Source organism: Neolamprologus multifasciatus, chromosome 3, assembly GCF_963576455.1.
Source record: "Neolamprologus multifasciatus chromosome 3, fNeoMul1.2, whole genome shotgun sequence".
In the NCBI taxonomy this organism is placed as follows: domain Eukaryota; kingdom Metazoa; phylum Chordata; class Actinopteri; order Cichliformes; family Cichlidae; genus Neolamprologus; species Neolamprologus multifasciatus.
This window is the reverse complement of record NC_140441.1, coordinates 40,202,095-40,217,638: the sequence shown is the minus strand read 5'-3', so window position 1 is coordinate 40,217,638 and position 15,544 is coordinate 40,202,095. Positions and strand designations below refer to the sequence as shown.

The following is a 15,544-nucleotide window of genomic DNA, read 5'->3' as shown; positions in this document are numbered from 1 at the left end:
AAATTTTTTAATTTAAAATTTTTTTTTTTTATAAATAATATTCCTGCATACTCTACAGAAAGTGGAGCAATATAATTACAATAAAGTTACAATTAAGCTACAGGAAAACACAGGGCGACACCTTTTTAAGTAACCCTCAGAGCACAATCTACATGTATCATGATTTCTACCTATTATATGTATTAAAAACTGCTGTTATTGTGATGGAAATGCAGTTAGAGTGCCAAATAAACCTAAATGGGTTTTTTGGGCGGCGGCGGCGGCGGCGGCGGGGGTCTTCTTTTTTAATAAATACTGATATAATTGATAGTCAAATAATAAGTGTGATAGTCTATTACTGTGCTATGTGTCATTTTCTCCTAGGATGGTGTTTCCTTTGATGTTTCCAGCCGGACAACTTTTGCGCGTTCACTAGCTCGGTAAAAAACTTCTAGGGTTAAACATCCGACAGAAACATTTTCCCACGCGGGAAAAAAGAAATTATTTCACGAGCGACTCGATGATGATGACGATGGTGCAGAGCTGGGACAGCGAGCCAGACATCGCTAATATGTCCAAGAGCGACATACTGAGAGGAATCATCACCGACAAACTGAGCACAGCCGCTCGGGAGATCTTATCGGTAGTGGAGCGGACTGTAGCCGACTATGAGGAGGAGGCTGCGGGCTTCAGGCAGGAGCTCGACCGGCAGAGGAGACTGCTGGAGCTCCTGCAGCCTGAGATAAAGCAGGAGGCAGGTCGGTGTTTTAGCCCCTGTAACATTTATTGAAGTGCTTTGAAGCACTCAGCGGCCACTATATTAGGTACACTCTTTCATCTTCCCGTTAATGCAAACAACAAATGAGCCAATCACATAGCAGCAACTTGATGTCTTCAAATGGGCAAGACGACCTACAGTAGCTCAAAATGAGAATCCGAGTGAGAAAGAAAGGTCTTTGGTTCCAGACTGGCCTGTCTGCTGGGATTTTCCCACGCAACCATATCTAGGGTTTACAGAGGTTGGCCTGAAACTGACGATACGTCGTTTTTTGTACCTTTCGTTTGTTTCGTAGAGTCGCAAAATGAACTGTGTACGCCAATATTTTTTCATGGTTTTGATGGTCACTGTAGTGGCTGTATTAATTCCTTAGAGTTCTCTCTTTCTCTTATGATTAATATGATCACACACCGGACCGACAACCGACTGTTTATGCGTACTTTCGTTAGCAACGACGGTAAAACCATTGTGTGGCTCCGCCGTCCGCTTGTTTATATTCCACATAAAACTTTCACAATAAAGCTCAATATTCTGTCGAGACTCAAAAATAAACTCAAATGATATACATTATTGTCAAACATCAAATTTCAGATAATACATTAAACAAATTGCCTCAAATAAAAACATGAACTACTTATAAATGGCACTTACAGTCAAAGGAATAGAGGATCCAGACAAAGAGAATGCCAGGATGGCCAGTGAAGATGAGCCAAAACCAGGTAGCTCCAAACACAAGGACCAGTCAAAACACATTGAGCACCTTATTCCTAAACGAGGGACTACATCTGTAGCATTAACATGGTTGGTTATGAACAGTCTGACACGGACCAGAAAATTGTACTATGCAAATTATGATGCAAACCGGTCCCCACCACGGAATCAAACATGGAAAACCACTTTTACCACCTACGCAACAACTTATGTTTAAAAATGTATAGCTTCATGTAGCGGTGACTCCGCACCTAGTGTGGCTCGACTGGCTCCAGCAGATCCCAGGAAAAACGTTGGAGATCTCTGTCCAGAAGACTGCAGTCCTAGAAACAGCTAAGATACTGCTTAGGACCCTCAAGCTCCAAAGCGTTTGGTATAGGACCCAAGCTCAAAGGATATGTGCCACAAAGAATTAAAGCAATTAGGTACTAGCAAGGTGTACCTAATAAAGTGTCTGGTCAGTGTATAAAAGTACAGGATACTCATCAACTTGATGCAGATCTTAACATTGCTAGAAACTTTTTCTTCATTTATCTTCTATCATGTCACATTTGTTTTTTCTAAAATTGAACATTAAACATACTTTTGCAGACGACCAGCAGCTGTTTTCCGTCTGTGAAGATGGAGGTGGTCCATTACTGGATGATCAGGAGCAGGACAAATATGAGCTGAGTAAGAAGTTACTTTGACATACATGAATAAAGTTCAGTTCTAGACAGGGCTGCTGTTTCATGTCTCTGATGTATTATCAGTAGACAAGTCTAATAAAAACATTTCATTGATAATTATGTGATAAACCAGGGGTAGGCAACTGCAGTCCTCAAGTGCCAGTGTCCTGCAGGTTTTAGATATCACCCTGGTCAATACACCTGAATCAGATAATTAGTTTATTACCAGGCCTCTGGAGAACTTTAGTAATTTAGGAGGTATTGTTTTTTTCTTTTTTTTCTCTTTTTTTTCTCCTTTCTTTTTCTTTCTTTTTCTTTTCTCCTCTGTGAGCACCCGTGTGTACACCTGTGAGCATCAGTGCGCTTGTATTTAAAAGGTTCCTTCATGTAATGATCTGCTAGAGGGTGTGGGGAGACACAGCCCCGTCCTCCAGGGCATGAAGCAGGTATGGAGGAGATCAAAACTCCGGACATCCAGAGGCTCTCAGAGCACAAGAGACCAAGGAAGACCAACAGAGGGGCAGCCGCGCCACTGTCCCAGAAAGAGCTGAGGAGAGTCCCAGATGAGGGGTCACTCAGCAGCCGCGGAGCAGAAGCCAGGGGGGGTTGCACTGATGTGCCGTGAGCTCCACCGACAGCCAGCTGTGCCAGAGTGACCGAGCCCCAGGCCCCTGGAGGGGGAAACTGCACCCAGACCCAGGTAGTGTTACCCTTTTCCCTGGGGTGGAGAGAAGCAGACTGCCCCAACCCGGCAGCAGCAGGGAGGCCCCACATTCCAGACCCCCATCGGACGGCCAACTTCTCCTCCTAGCCCCCCCGCTCCAATAGGCCACAGAGAACGGGGGTGTGTGAGGACTCCAAACCTCCCTCTGCCTGCTCATATACCTCTCCTATATCTCCCCCTCCTGCAGAGTGAGTTCCTGAAGAGGGGAGACCTCCTGCAAGATGTAACAGCCTCCCCTATCAGTTGAAGAGCCCCCCAGGTGGCTCGATGCACTGGCGGCACCCTGCCCCAGGGCTGGGCCCCCATACGCCTACCCGCCCACAACCCCGGCAACACACAAACCAGGCCCAGCCAGGGCCCCAGCCCAGAGACGGAGCACCCCCAGAACCTCACGCCTGTCCCGGAACTACCCAGGGGCAGCCAGGCTACCACGTCAGTAACCCACGTCCGTCAGCACAGACCCTACCCTAGCCCCGCTGCACACAGCCACGAGGAAACTGTCACCTAAGAGCCAACAACGGGCCATCATTGGGGCCGGGTGGTGATGTCCCTGCCCTGTTTCAAAAAATTATCCATCTTGGATGTATGCGCATTTTACATCATTGGGCCCTCGCAACATTTCGGCATTTCTTTGCCTTCTTCAGGCTGGCCCAATGTGTGTTGTCTTGTGTCTGTTTGATTTCTGTCTTTTCTGTCCCTCTCTTGGCTTTTATACTCTTTCTTTGCTCCTCCCACTCTTGGGTTTCAAACTTGTGTTTCTTAAAAATTCGTTCTTGCTTTTGTTTCTGTTTTTCTCTTTGCATGACTTTCTTGTCTTACTTTGCTTGTTTTCCCCTTACTTGTGACCTATTTGTCTTAAGTTGTTTACTACTTTTCTCTCTGTTTGTTTTTATCGTGACTTTCTCTTGTCTTGCATAACTTGTTTTCTCTTATGACCTCTTTAGGGATAAGGTTAGATTTAGGACTAGAATACAGGGCTGGAACGTCTAGTACCGCGGGAGCGTTCTTCCACTGGATTTCATCCATAACTCGGCGCGTACCATAAGAATGCTGAAGGTCCCCTTTCGCGTTCCTTAGGATCCCCGCGGGACGTGACAAAACGTCGGGATGTTATGCCTCGGGAGTGAGAACAGTCTCTGCATTGATGTGCAATCCTGGATTGCTCCATTACCTGAGCCACATGTGTGGGTTGTAGACTTTGTCTCATGCTACTGCTAGAATGAAATCACTGGCAGCATTGAAAAGTGACCAAAACATCAGCCAGAAAGCATACAGTCTAGCCCATAATATAGTTTTATTCAACTAGCAAGTTATTTTTTGATGGGAAATGACACAGGTGTTTCCCAAAAGATACTAAGATGATGTACAAGAGGCATTTTTGTGGAAAAAAAAATTCTCAGCTTTTATTTACATTTGAGCAAAAAGTGTTATGTCCAGAATTATGCACACCCTTCACAAACTGTCACAGTCTTTGGGAAAATCCAAAGTTCCTGTCAGGGTAGGTGTAGAAAAGAGGACTGAATGCAGGATTCCTTTGGGAGAAGACAGTGGATTTATTTACAGTGCGGTAAAGGTGCAACAGTGTGTCGTTCGGACTGGAGAAGTGTAGTCCAATGATAACAAAGAGAGGGAAGGTAGTCAGACCTGAGGGGATCAAACTACCAGAAGGAAACATTGCAGAAATAGAAAACAGCTGCAATTACCTGGGGATCACACAGGCAAATGGGTACCATGAAGAGGCCGGTAGGAAAGTTGCAACCACCAAGTACCTGCAGAGGGTCAGGCAAGTCCTGAGGATTCAGCTGAATGGTAAGAACAAGATCCGGGCTATCAACACCTACGCCCTGCCTGTGATCAGGTGCCTGGCTGGGATAATAAGCTGGCCAAAGGAGGAGATAGAAGCCACTGACATAAAGATGAGAAAGCTCCTGACCATGGAAAGTTTCATTTCAAGTCCAGCACCCTAAGGCTGTACGCTAAGTGGAAGTAGGCCATGGACTGGTGAGTGTCAGCACCACAGTCCAGGATGAGACAAGGAACATCCACGAATACATCAGGAAGATGGCCCCAACTGACAGCGTGCTCAATGAATACCTCAGGCAGCAGAGACCCAAGAAAGAGGAGGAAGGCGAGGAACCATCATGGCAGGAAAGGCCCCTGCATGGTATGTACCACCGGCAGATAGCAGAAGTGACTGATATCCAGAAATCCTACCAGTGGCTGGACAAAGCTGGTCTGAAAGACCACATTTTTACACAGATGTAGTTTTGCTTAAACTCTCTTAGAAATCTGCGAGACGAGAGATGCCCCCAAGGGTGGTGGGGAATGACCGAGCTAAGATCCTGTGGGACTTCCAGATTCTGATGGGCAAAATGGTGGTGGCTAGCCAACCAGACATTGTGGTGGTAGACAAACAGAAGAAGACGGCTGTAGTGATCGATGTACCAGTTCCGGATGACAGCAACATCAGGAAGAAGGACCACGAGAAGCTCGAGAAATACCAAGGGCTCAGAGAGGAGCTCGAGATGATGTTAAGGGTGAAGGTAACGGTGGTAATTGGAGCACTAGGTGTGGTGAATTCCAAAATACACGAGTGGCTCCAGCAGATCCCGGGAACAACATCGGAGATCTCTGTCCAGAAGAGCGCAGACCCAGGAACAGCTGAGATACTGCGCAGGACCCTCAAGCAAGTAGGCCTCTGGTAGAGGACCAGAGCTTGAAGGATTGACTGCCTGCAGGGGCGAGCGGGGAATTTTTTTATACATATATATAGTTACATATACATATACATATATATATTTTATATATATATATATATATATATATATATATATATATATATACACAATATATATATATTAGGGGTGCAACGATACTTGTATCGATATCGAACCGTTCGATACAGTGCTTTCGGTTCGGTACGCATATGTATCGAACAATACAACATTTTTAATTTATTTTATCAACTTTCCTTCTGACGATGCTGTCTGTGTTGAGCGCTCAGTGGATCTGCGCTCGACAGTGCAGCCTAGGCGGAGTAGTCGAACACAGATTCACTGAGCACAGGGCAAGCTAGCGAGACAGAAGCTAGGCTAGTTGCAACATGGCAAATTGAACCTCCCCCGCCCTCATTCAGATCTGGCGTTTGGAACTATTTTGGTTTTCATGTGACGTATGACCCTGAAGGTAAGCATGTCATGGACAAAAGTAAAACAGTATGTTGGATGTGCCAGCAATGCTCAATTGGTGGGAACTAGTGTGTTAGCGCAGTTAGCTCGTTAATGTGTTGACGTCTTCCAGCCCCACTCATGAGGCGATCCGCGGTAGCTCGTTAACGGAGATTTGCCGTGTTGTGACGTTAACGTCATTTCAGATTAACGCTGACAGCACTAGTGGGAACACAACCAATATGACTGCACATTTACTCCGACATCATCCTAGTGCAAAGACAAGTGGAAGCAGACAAAAACAAGCGCGCATGCTACAAGCTTTACCCGAGTCATTTAGACAGCCGTTAGCACATGATTCTCCTTATGGGGACCTGATATGTTTAATATGCTGCTGAGAATATAGCCCAGAAGAAGCGTATAGTATAGCTTTTATTTTGGAAAGAGACATTTCTCCATAAAAAACTCTCTTTTCCAAAGATGAGTGATTCCTCAATCAGATACAGGGCTCGCAAAATCGCTAGCCTGACGTCCTGGGGCTTTTTTCCAGTCGGGCTACCAAAATCTATCTCTGCCCTGCCCGTCGGCCTATCGTAGGAAGGAAAAATATATGTCAATGCTTTTGCATTCTTTCGGAAATGTAGCTGGGTAATTATGTCATTGGCATCGGCCACTGTCAATATGTGACATACTGAAATCGCGTTTGAATTTGCGCTTGTTTTTTGCTTTCACTTTGCAATCGCGTGAACTGTGAGTGATGATAATTTGCGCACCAATTCCTCTGACATCGTCTTATCAATCGTTAGCTTACTATGCAAACATGACAAGTGAAATCTCCCGCAGCTTAAACATGTGAGAGGTTGATCGCGCAGAGAATCGCTGAGCGTTATGTTAGTGCGTGTGTAAAAGCAGCAGGATATATATTTTAGTTCTGCTGAGCCAAATAAGACAGGTCAGGGTGAAGAAGTGACAAAACGGAAAAGTTATGACAAATCAGACTATAAGGCAAAAAGAAAGTGCAGCTTTATGGTTTCATGGACAAAAGAATTTCTGTGGCTGCAATATGACGAGCTAAATAACCAGGGCTGCACATAAGTGGTCCGCAGGTGCGCATTCGCTGTCAAAATAAAAACCCGCACAAGATAAGAAGTTGCAACGCGTGTTTGCGTACATAAGATTTTCAGGAGGAGGACAGACATTTGTTTAGAACTCTTAAAGATGTCGAAGAAGCTCCTTTAAGCAATTACTGTGATGTTCCTCCACTTCCAAAGAAATGTCAGAAGGAGTCCGAACCACAAAAGAAGCACGTATTCTCGGAAAAGTGGTTGCAGGAGGTGAGCTGGCTTCAAACAAATGATGAACGCACAGAGATGTGGTGCAGAATGTGCCGTGAAAATTTAATAAATGACAAATTAATAAAAAGGCATGAACATTTTTTTTGTATCGAAAAAATATCGAACCGTGACACCAAAGTATCGAACCGAACCGAACCGTGAATTTTGTGTATCGTTGCACCCCTAATATATATATATACACACACATGTGTTACACCACTATTATGTACTCTGCTTGCCTGGCTCAACTCAGTCCATATGGTTTTCCTGTGGGTGCTGTCTCGCACCAGGTACGTTTTTTAATACCTACTCAGCTAAGGCAATTCAGTCAATCTGAAAATGTAATGTCAACAGATTGCATTCCACCGATTGGCTAGTCAGTTTTGCCACTCGATGACTCATGATAGCATGTCATTCACAAAAATCTAATCCTCAAAGCCTGTCTCCAAATCTGACAAAAAGCTATAGACCACACAGCAGGTCTACCATCGCCTCAAGTTTCTCCAGTGTGATGTTGTGCTTTTGTTGTATGCAAAATGGGACTTTTAGTAGCATTGCTGTAATGACCTTGCGCACATAGGCAGTACTTGATTGTAATAAAAAACAATTTAACTGAGTTGGGTCGAGCCGTGAAGGTTGTAACGGAAAAGATACATTAGCTCATGTCCTCTTAAAGCACAAACAGTAGATAGTAGCAGCATGCTCCCTTTCGGTTATGTAAATGGTCAAGTTCTTGTTGAGCTGGGCAACACATAATTGTGACTAACATGAGAATTTATTTGTTCCTAGGGGTGGAGGACAGTAGGAGCCTGAGATTTCAGGCACCGATAGAGGATGAAGAGTATGAATATTTAGAGCAGGAGGAAGGACACACAACAGAGCTGGATTATGTAACAACATCAAGGTTATACGACAAGTGCATAAATGTCTACTATGTGGACAAAAGTATATGTGTTATCTTTTTGAAAAATGTACCATTTCGACCAATCAAAACATGATATGGCAATATGGCATTTAGTGGTTTAGGAATGTGGGGGCAGAAAATTTGATGCAGAACAGCTGATTGTTCTATAAATAGTTTGAAATGTTTATTTTAAAAAAATGCCTTAGTTGCATTTTTAGGTAAACGGCTGCAAAAAACTTTGTTTTTTGCAAAATTCAGTAACTTTTTTGAAGAAGTAACTATATAATTAATTGCCCAACATCAACTGTATTTTGCAGACAGAGAGTTACAGGACTATCTCCCAGACCAGACTTATACCCATGATACAAGTCAGAGCTTGTATGTAAATGTAAATGCTATAATTTGATTAATGATTATTTTAATAAACCATGTAACTTGGATGGATTCGATTCTGGCGTGACCACAGTGCACACGTCTGATGTCGCTCACAGTGGTCCAAGGGATCGCTCAGGGAGTTTGTGTGTTCGCTCAGATACATGAAAAATTAGAGGGAACATTGGTCAGGACACGTATACAGTTTGTGCTGCCTTCCTGCACGCTACATGGACATCTTCATCTTTCTGCACTCCTCCCTGGTGTAGGAATTGTAACATATTAATAAAGAAATATCTACTATATTACCAAGAATATTTTCATTTGAGAGCCCATGTCACCACTGGTACCTCCAAACTGTGAAAGCAGATTCCAGATTCAATTGGAAAGTAGTATCAGATGAACATTTAGTGAAAGTACAACAGGAAAGTGATGATTTCTTTCTCCTAATACTGGAAAAATTGAACTGATCTCTCAGCGTTCCTCTGTGTTCTAGTGTTTCAGACGTGCCCGCTTCACAAGCTGAAGGTTCATCGTGGTTTGCAGGAAACTGACTTCCTGAAACTACTCAGGTCTACCTTCCCTCAGCTGGCTGGAGATGAACCTTTTGAACTTTTTTTAAGGGCCAAGCACAACAAACTTAAACCTCTGAAAGGAGACTCTGTGACACCAGAGGAAATCATCAGACTTTCTCGGGGATCTACCCTCTACATACAACAGTCACTGTGTCAAGAAGATTTAAGACTTAAGATCCGCATCCTTGAGGACCCTAAGATTGATAAGATCACATATATAAGTAAGTTGAAAGCTTTTAACCTTCAAAGATCTTTGGAAGGATTTGATGCCGTTAACGTTTTCTGCCTCTTATTAGCTCCTTAACTTGATTTAGAGGCTTTGCATGTCTCAAGAGTCCAACGTACTAGTCATCCAGCTCTCTGTGCAGGTTTGCTGAGTTACCTGTTTATTAGTTGATTCAGGAAAACATGTCTTCTAACTTGTCGATGACTGAAACTGCTCTGACTGTAGTCACACTACCCGCTGTATTTAAAAAACCTCATAACATTATAAAAGATACCTCACACCCTGGCCACTCCCAGTTTGAACTGTTGCCCTCGGGCCGACGATACAAAGCAATCAGCGTAAGGACAAACAGACTCAAACACAGCTTTTACCAAATCACAAAAATATGTCTTAATGCTGCTACTAAAAAATGTCCATCACGCTACTCCTGAAGCGATCTATGCACTGACTGAGGCATGTGTGTGGGGATGGATTTTATTTTACAAATTTTATTTAAATGTTACATTTGTATGGATGATGCATTGATCAGAGATCAATTCTAATTTCGTTCTACCTGTGACAATGACAATAAAGACATTCTGATTCTGACTTTGTGAGCTTCTCTGTTTTCTTTCAGTGTGTCAGAATCACCCGTCTCATGAGCTGAATGTTCCTCGTGGTCTTCAAGAGGCTGACTTCCTGGCTCTGCTGAGGTCCACTTTCCCTCAGCTGGCTGCTGGTGAACCTTTTACCATCTTAATTGGTCGCAACCACAATCTAATTCCTCCAACAGTGGAGAGTATGACTGCAGAAGAGATCTGCAAGAACGGGACTGGGAATCCTGGTATTTACATCCGACTGAAGGTACTGCAAGAACCAATTTAACATCAGGGTGAAAACATTGTTAATAAATGTGGAGCATGTTGTTCTGAATGAAAAATCAGAAAAAAAAACTATTTCAGTTAAAAAATAGTTTAAAAAACTAAACTTTTACTTTTTGGTTGAAATTTAGAGTCCAGAGAAAAGGTCTGAGGACCCTCAGATGGATACGATCTCGCCCAATCGTAAGTTCAAAGCTTTTTAATTTATCTGTCCAGTACAATATTCAGTTATCACCACTGTGATCACATGCTGAGCTGAAATAATAAAGATTTGCCGAGCATAGCTTCTAGGGTGGTCAGGACACAGTTGTGACTATGAAGTCCTCTGTAGAGCTCTGTAGACATGCTGCTGTGTGTGTATCATGGTTGGGAAGCTTGTGATGACCTGAGTTTGGACCAGTTTTTCAAAGCACTTCATGATTACTGGAGCACGAGCCACTACACAGCAGTCATTCAGAATGCTGATGGTGGTCATTTTTTGGTAGTGGTACCGTGATAGAGGACTACAAGCAAGGCTGTCAGTGGTAAGGCTTAATGTTGGGGATATGGTCTCTTTGACTGACAGGTGGCTGTAGCTGCTTCCTGGACCTCAACTGGACCTCTGGATTGTGTGTGTGCTCTTGGAGCAGTCAAAACACATTGAGCACCTTATTCCTAAACGAGGGACTACATCTGTAGCATTAACATGGTTGGTTATGAACAGTCTGACACGAACCAGAAAATTGTACTATGGAAATTATGATGCAAACCGGTCCCCACCACGGACTCAAACATGGAAAAACACTTTTCCCACCCACGCTACAACTTATGTCTAAACAGGGTAGTAATGAGGGAATGGGCAACAGGAGGGAGACACATCTGGGAGAGATCAGGGCTAACGAGACAGGGGGAACAAAGCTGCACACACTAACATAAGACAAAGACTTTCACAATATAACAGGAAACATGAAACACTACTCAAAGACACGGACTCAACACAGAGGGGCGGACAGAAAATGATACATGAAACTCAAACAATACATGAGACCACAATTCCTAAAACATGGATAAACAGAAACATGAAACTCCAATAATAAACATCATCATAATCATCATCATCAACACCAGCACAACAAGAGAACAAGAAAACAATCCATGATGCAAAGTTAAACCAAAACATAATAAACTCAAAATACTGCGTCCAACGGACCCAGAACCGTGACATACATGAATAAAGTTCAGTTCTAGACAGGGCTGCTGTTTCATGTCTCTGATGTATGATCAGTACACAAGTCTAATAAAAACATTTCATTCATAATTATGTGATAATTAGGCAACTGCAGTCCTCAAGTGCCGGTGTCCTGCAAGTTTTAGATATCACCCTGGGTCAACACACCTGAATCAGATAATTAGTTTATTACCAGGCCTCTGGAGAACTTAGAGACATGTTGAGGAAGTAATTTAGGAGGTATTGGGTTTTTTTAATGAGCTGTGGTGGATCAAGAACACATCTAAAACCTGCAGGACACTGGCACTTGAGGCTCCTGATGTACTGTCTCCTGATAGCATCTCCATGACACCGGACACTAAGCTGACAGACACAGCAAACCTTATCCCCACAGCTTGTATTGACAACACATTCTCACTTCCAGAGCGTAACATTTTACGCTAGGTGACAAATCGTCAACATATTACGTTTTCGGGCACCCAACTCGTTCCTAAATGACGACATTGGAAAAAATGAGGAAATATGAAAACCGTTTGGACTCAATCTATACGTTTGCTTCTTTTCTTATAATCGCTTGGGAAAACACTACTTAACGTCATTAAAGTGCTGGTTAAGGTTGGGAATAAGTTGAGCTGGGCGATAGAACGATAACGATATGTATTGTGAAATAACTTTTTCTTGTTAGAAAAATGAAACTGTTGCGATAGTCCTCATCTCTCTCTTCCTCTCTTAAAAAAAAGAAAAAAAGAACAGCCAATCCAAATTAAGTAGCGCAGAGCCAAACCAATCACAGCCGCAGCGTCAAGTCACGTGACTTGTTAGGTACAGCACAAGTGCCAACCCGCACATGTAGTTGTTTGGGAAGCAGCCAGCTGTCGTGCCGGCCGGGTAATGGAGATAATGAGTGTGCCGACTAGAGAAAAATCAACCGAGAGCTTGGGTGACCAGGTTAGCGAAGAGAACACAGATGACGGTTCCAATGCCAGAGAGATTGTCGAAAGGCCAGAGAAGTTCCGTATTGAGGAGGTATTTCGGTTATTTGAAGTGTGACAAAAAAGTAGCGCGCAATGTAAATTGTGCCGAAAGCATGTTCCCACAAAGTCTGGAAATACAACATACCTTTTTTATCACCTGAAGCAGTGCCACCCACTAGAGCACGCTCAATCTCTGACTGAATTTCGTCATCGAAAACAACCAGGGGAATCCCTGTGAAGCAGCAACAGTCAATTGAGTTGGCATTCTCCAGCGTCTTACCATATGACAAAAAAGCTAAGAGACATAGCGACATAACGAATGCCTACTGCCTTGCTAAAGACATGCTACCAATAAACACGGTTGAAAATGAAGGATTCAAGCAGCCAATTAAGGTAATGGATCCTCGTTACCAACTTAAGTACATCTGCCCTGTTGAACTTATTGTGGGAAATAAATATTTAAATCAAAACAAGCTGCTGATTATTTCACATTTTACTTGTGAGCAACAGCACATTTAAATCTTACAAATATAGTTATTTGGCTTTGGCTAACATGATAGTCTGAAGTGCACGGGCCATCATTGGGGCCGGGTGGTGATGTCCCTGCCCTGTTTCAAAAAATGACCCATCTTGGGTGTATAAGCATTTTACATCATTGGGCCCTCGCGACGTTTCGGCATTTCTTTCTATTTATTTCTGTGGCTCTCTTGGCTTTTATACTCTTTCTTTGCTCCTCCCACTCTTGGGTTTCAAACTTGTGTTTCTTAAAAATTCGTTCTTGCTTTTGTTTCTGTGTTTCTCTTTGCATGACTTTCTTGTCTTACTTTGCTTGTTTTCCCCTTACTTGGGACCTATTTGTCTTTAGTTGTTTACTACTTTTCTCTCCGTTTGTTTTTCGTGACTTTCTCTTGTCTTACGTAACTTGTTTTCTCTTATGACTTCTTTAGGGATAAGGTTAGATTTAGGACTGGAATACAGGGCTGGAACGTCTTGTGTGGGTTGTAGATTTCGGCTCATGTTACCACTAGAGTGAAATCACTACCAGGATTGAAAAGTGACCAAAGCATCAGCCAGAAAGCATACAGTCTAGCCCATTATTATTTATACCCCTGGCAAATTTTGACTTAAAGTTAGTTTTATTCAACTAGCAAGTTATTTTTTGATGGGAAATGACACAGGTGTTTCCCAAAAGATAATAAGATGATGTACAAGAGGCATTTTTGTGGAAAAAAAAATTCTCAGCTTTTATTTACATTTGAGCAAAAAGTGTTATGTCCAGAATTATGCATATCCTTCACAAACTGTCACAGTCTCTGGGAAAATCCAAAGTTCCATACCATTCCAAAGAATCCAAGCGGTTCTAAAGCATCCTAAATACCCTGATTAACTGGGAACTGTTCATCTGGACAAAGAACAAGACTTCTGGTCTTCTGTGGTTTTGTTTCGCTTAATGCGACTTATAATTCGGTGTGCCTCATGATCTGAAAAATACGGTAACTTCTACCTTTTCACCTTCCTTTCAAAGTCCAAGTTTTTGTGCTATGGTTAGTATCTTCCTCTGCCTTTTGGGTGCTACTGCAGGTGCCTTTGGTGGTGCAAAACATTTTGTTGACATACACAATGCGCTGTTTAAAAAAAAAAAAAACATGCAAAATTGGATTAAAAAAATTATCTGTGAAACAGTGAAGCCGAGAAAGGTGAACCACGTTATAGCGAGGGACCACTGTACTGGAAGAGCATATGGGAGGAGGACACAACCCATAACAGCAATGCTCAGCGGCTAGTGGGTCAGAGAGGAGATCACAGCACCCTCTCTGAACAAGGTCCAGTAACCATCACAGTGGCAGACATCCAAGAAAGAGTCTCCAATATGAAGAGTTGGATAGCACCAGGCCCCGACATGGTTCACGCCTACTGGCTGACAAAGCTGACCTTCACTCCAAAAGCGTCTGGCAATACAAATTAACCAACTGCTAGTTGACGAGAGACACCCGGAATGGCTAACTTAGGGCCGGGCAGTCCTGATCCTCAAGGACCTCCAGAAGGGACGAGTCCCATCTAACTACTGGCCAATAACCTGCTTCAGAACCATGTGGAAGCTCTTGTTAGGCATCATAGCGGCTAAGATGAACAGGCACATTGGTCAATACATAAGTGAGGCACAGAAAGGGATGGGCAAGAATACGCGAGGGGCAAAACACCAGCTACTGGTAGACCGAACAATCAGCTGAGACTGCAAGGCCAGACTGGATAACGTGTGCACTGCCTGGATCAACAGGACCCTAAGAGCCTTCATCAGGAACTCAATGGAGATGTGGTGTACAACACTAGAGGCCTATTTCAAGTACATAACACAAGTCACCATCAAGAGCATCTACCAAGGAGACGCTCTGTCCCCACTACTGTTCTGCATAGGCCTTAACCTCCTCAGTGAGATCATTGACAAGACTGGCTACAGATACTGAATACGGAACGGAGCAGTTGTCAGCCACCTCCTGTACATGGATGACATCAAGCTATATGCCAATAGTGAACGAGACATCGATTCACTGATCCACACCACCAGGCTATACAGCAATGATATCGGAATGTTGTTCGGACTGGAGAAGTGTAGTCCAATGATAACAAAGAGAGGGAAGGTAGTCAGAACTGAGGGAATCAAACTACCAGAAGGCAACATTGCATACATAGAGAACAGCTACAATTACCTGGGGATCACACAGGCAAATGGGTTCCATGAAGAGGCCGCCAGGAAAGTTGCAACCACCAAGTACCTGCAGAGGGTCATGCAAGTCCTGAGGATTCAGCTGAATGGTAAGAACAAGATCCGGGCTATCAACACCTACGCCCTGCCTGTGATCAGGTGCCTGGCTGGGATAATAAGCTGGCCAAAGGAGGAGATAGAAGCCACTGACATAAAGATGAGAAAGCTCCTGACCATGGAAAGTTTCATTTCAAGTCCAGCACCCTGAGGCTGTACGCTAAGTGGAAGGAAGTAGGCCATGGACTGGTGAGTGTCAGCACCACAGTCCAGGATGAGACAAGGAACATCCACGAATACATCA

General features: G+C 43.5%; 1 protein-coding gene across 1 annotated transcript in view; it reads left to right on the top strand.

Annotated features, from left to right (window-relative positions):
* The first annotated feature begins 415 nt into the window (after window positions 1-415).
* Window positions 416-15,544, top strand: part of LOC146523166 (uncharacterized) — a 33,042-nt gene continuing 17,913 nt past the window's right edge. The window contains exons 1-6 of the mRNA XM_085154195.1: window positions 416-737; window positions 2,060-2,140; window positions 8,151-8,356; window positions 9,103-9,433; window positions 10,055-10,281; window positions 10,430-10,481. Coding sequence (XP_085010321.1) covers window positions 500-737; window positions 2,060-2,140; window positions 8,151-8,356; window positions 9,103-9,433; window positions 10,055-10,281; window positions 10,430-10,481 — 1,135 coding nt within the window. The 5' untranslated portion in view covers window positions 416-499. The remainder of the gene's footprint in view (window positions 738-2,059; window positions 2,141-8,150; window positions 8,357-9,102; window positions 9,434-10,054; window positions 10,282-10,429; window positions 10,482-15,544) is intronic.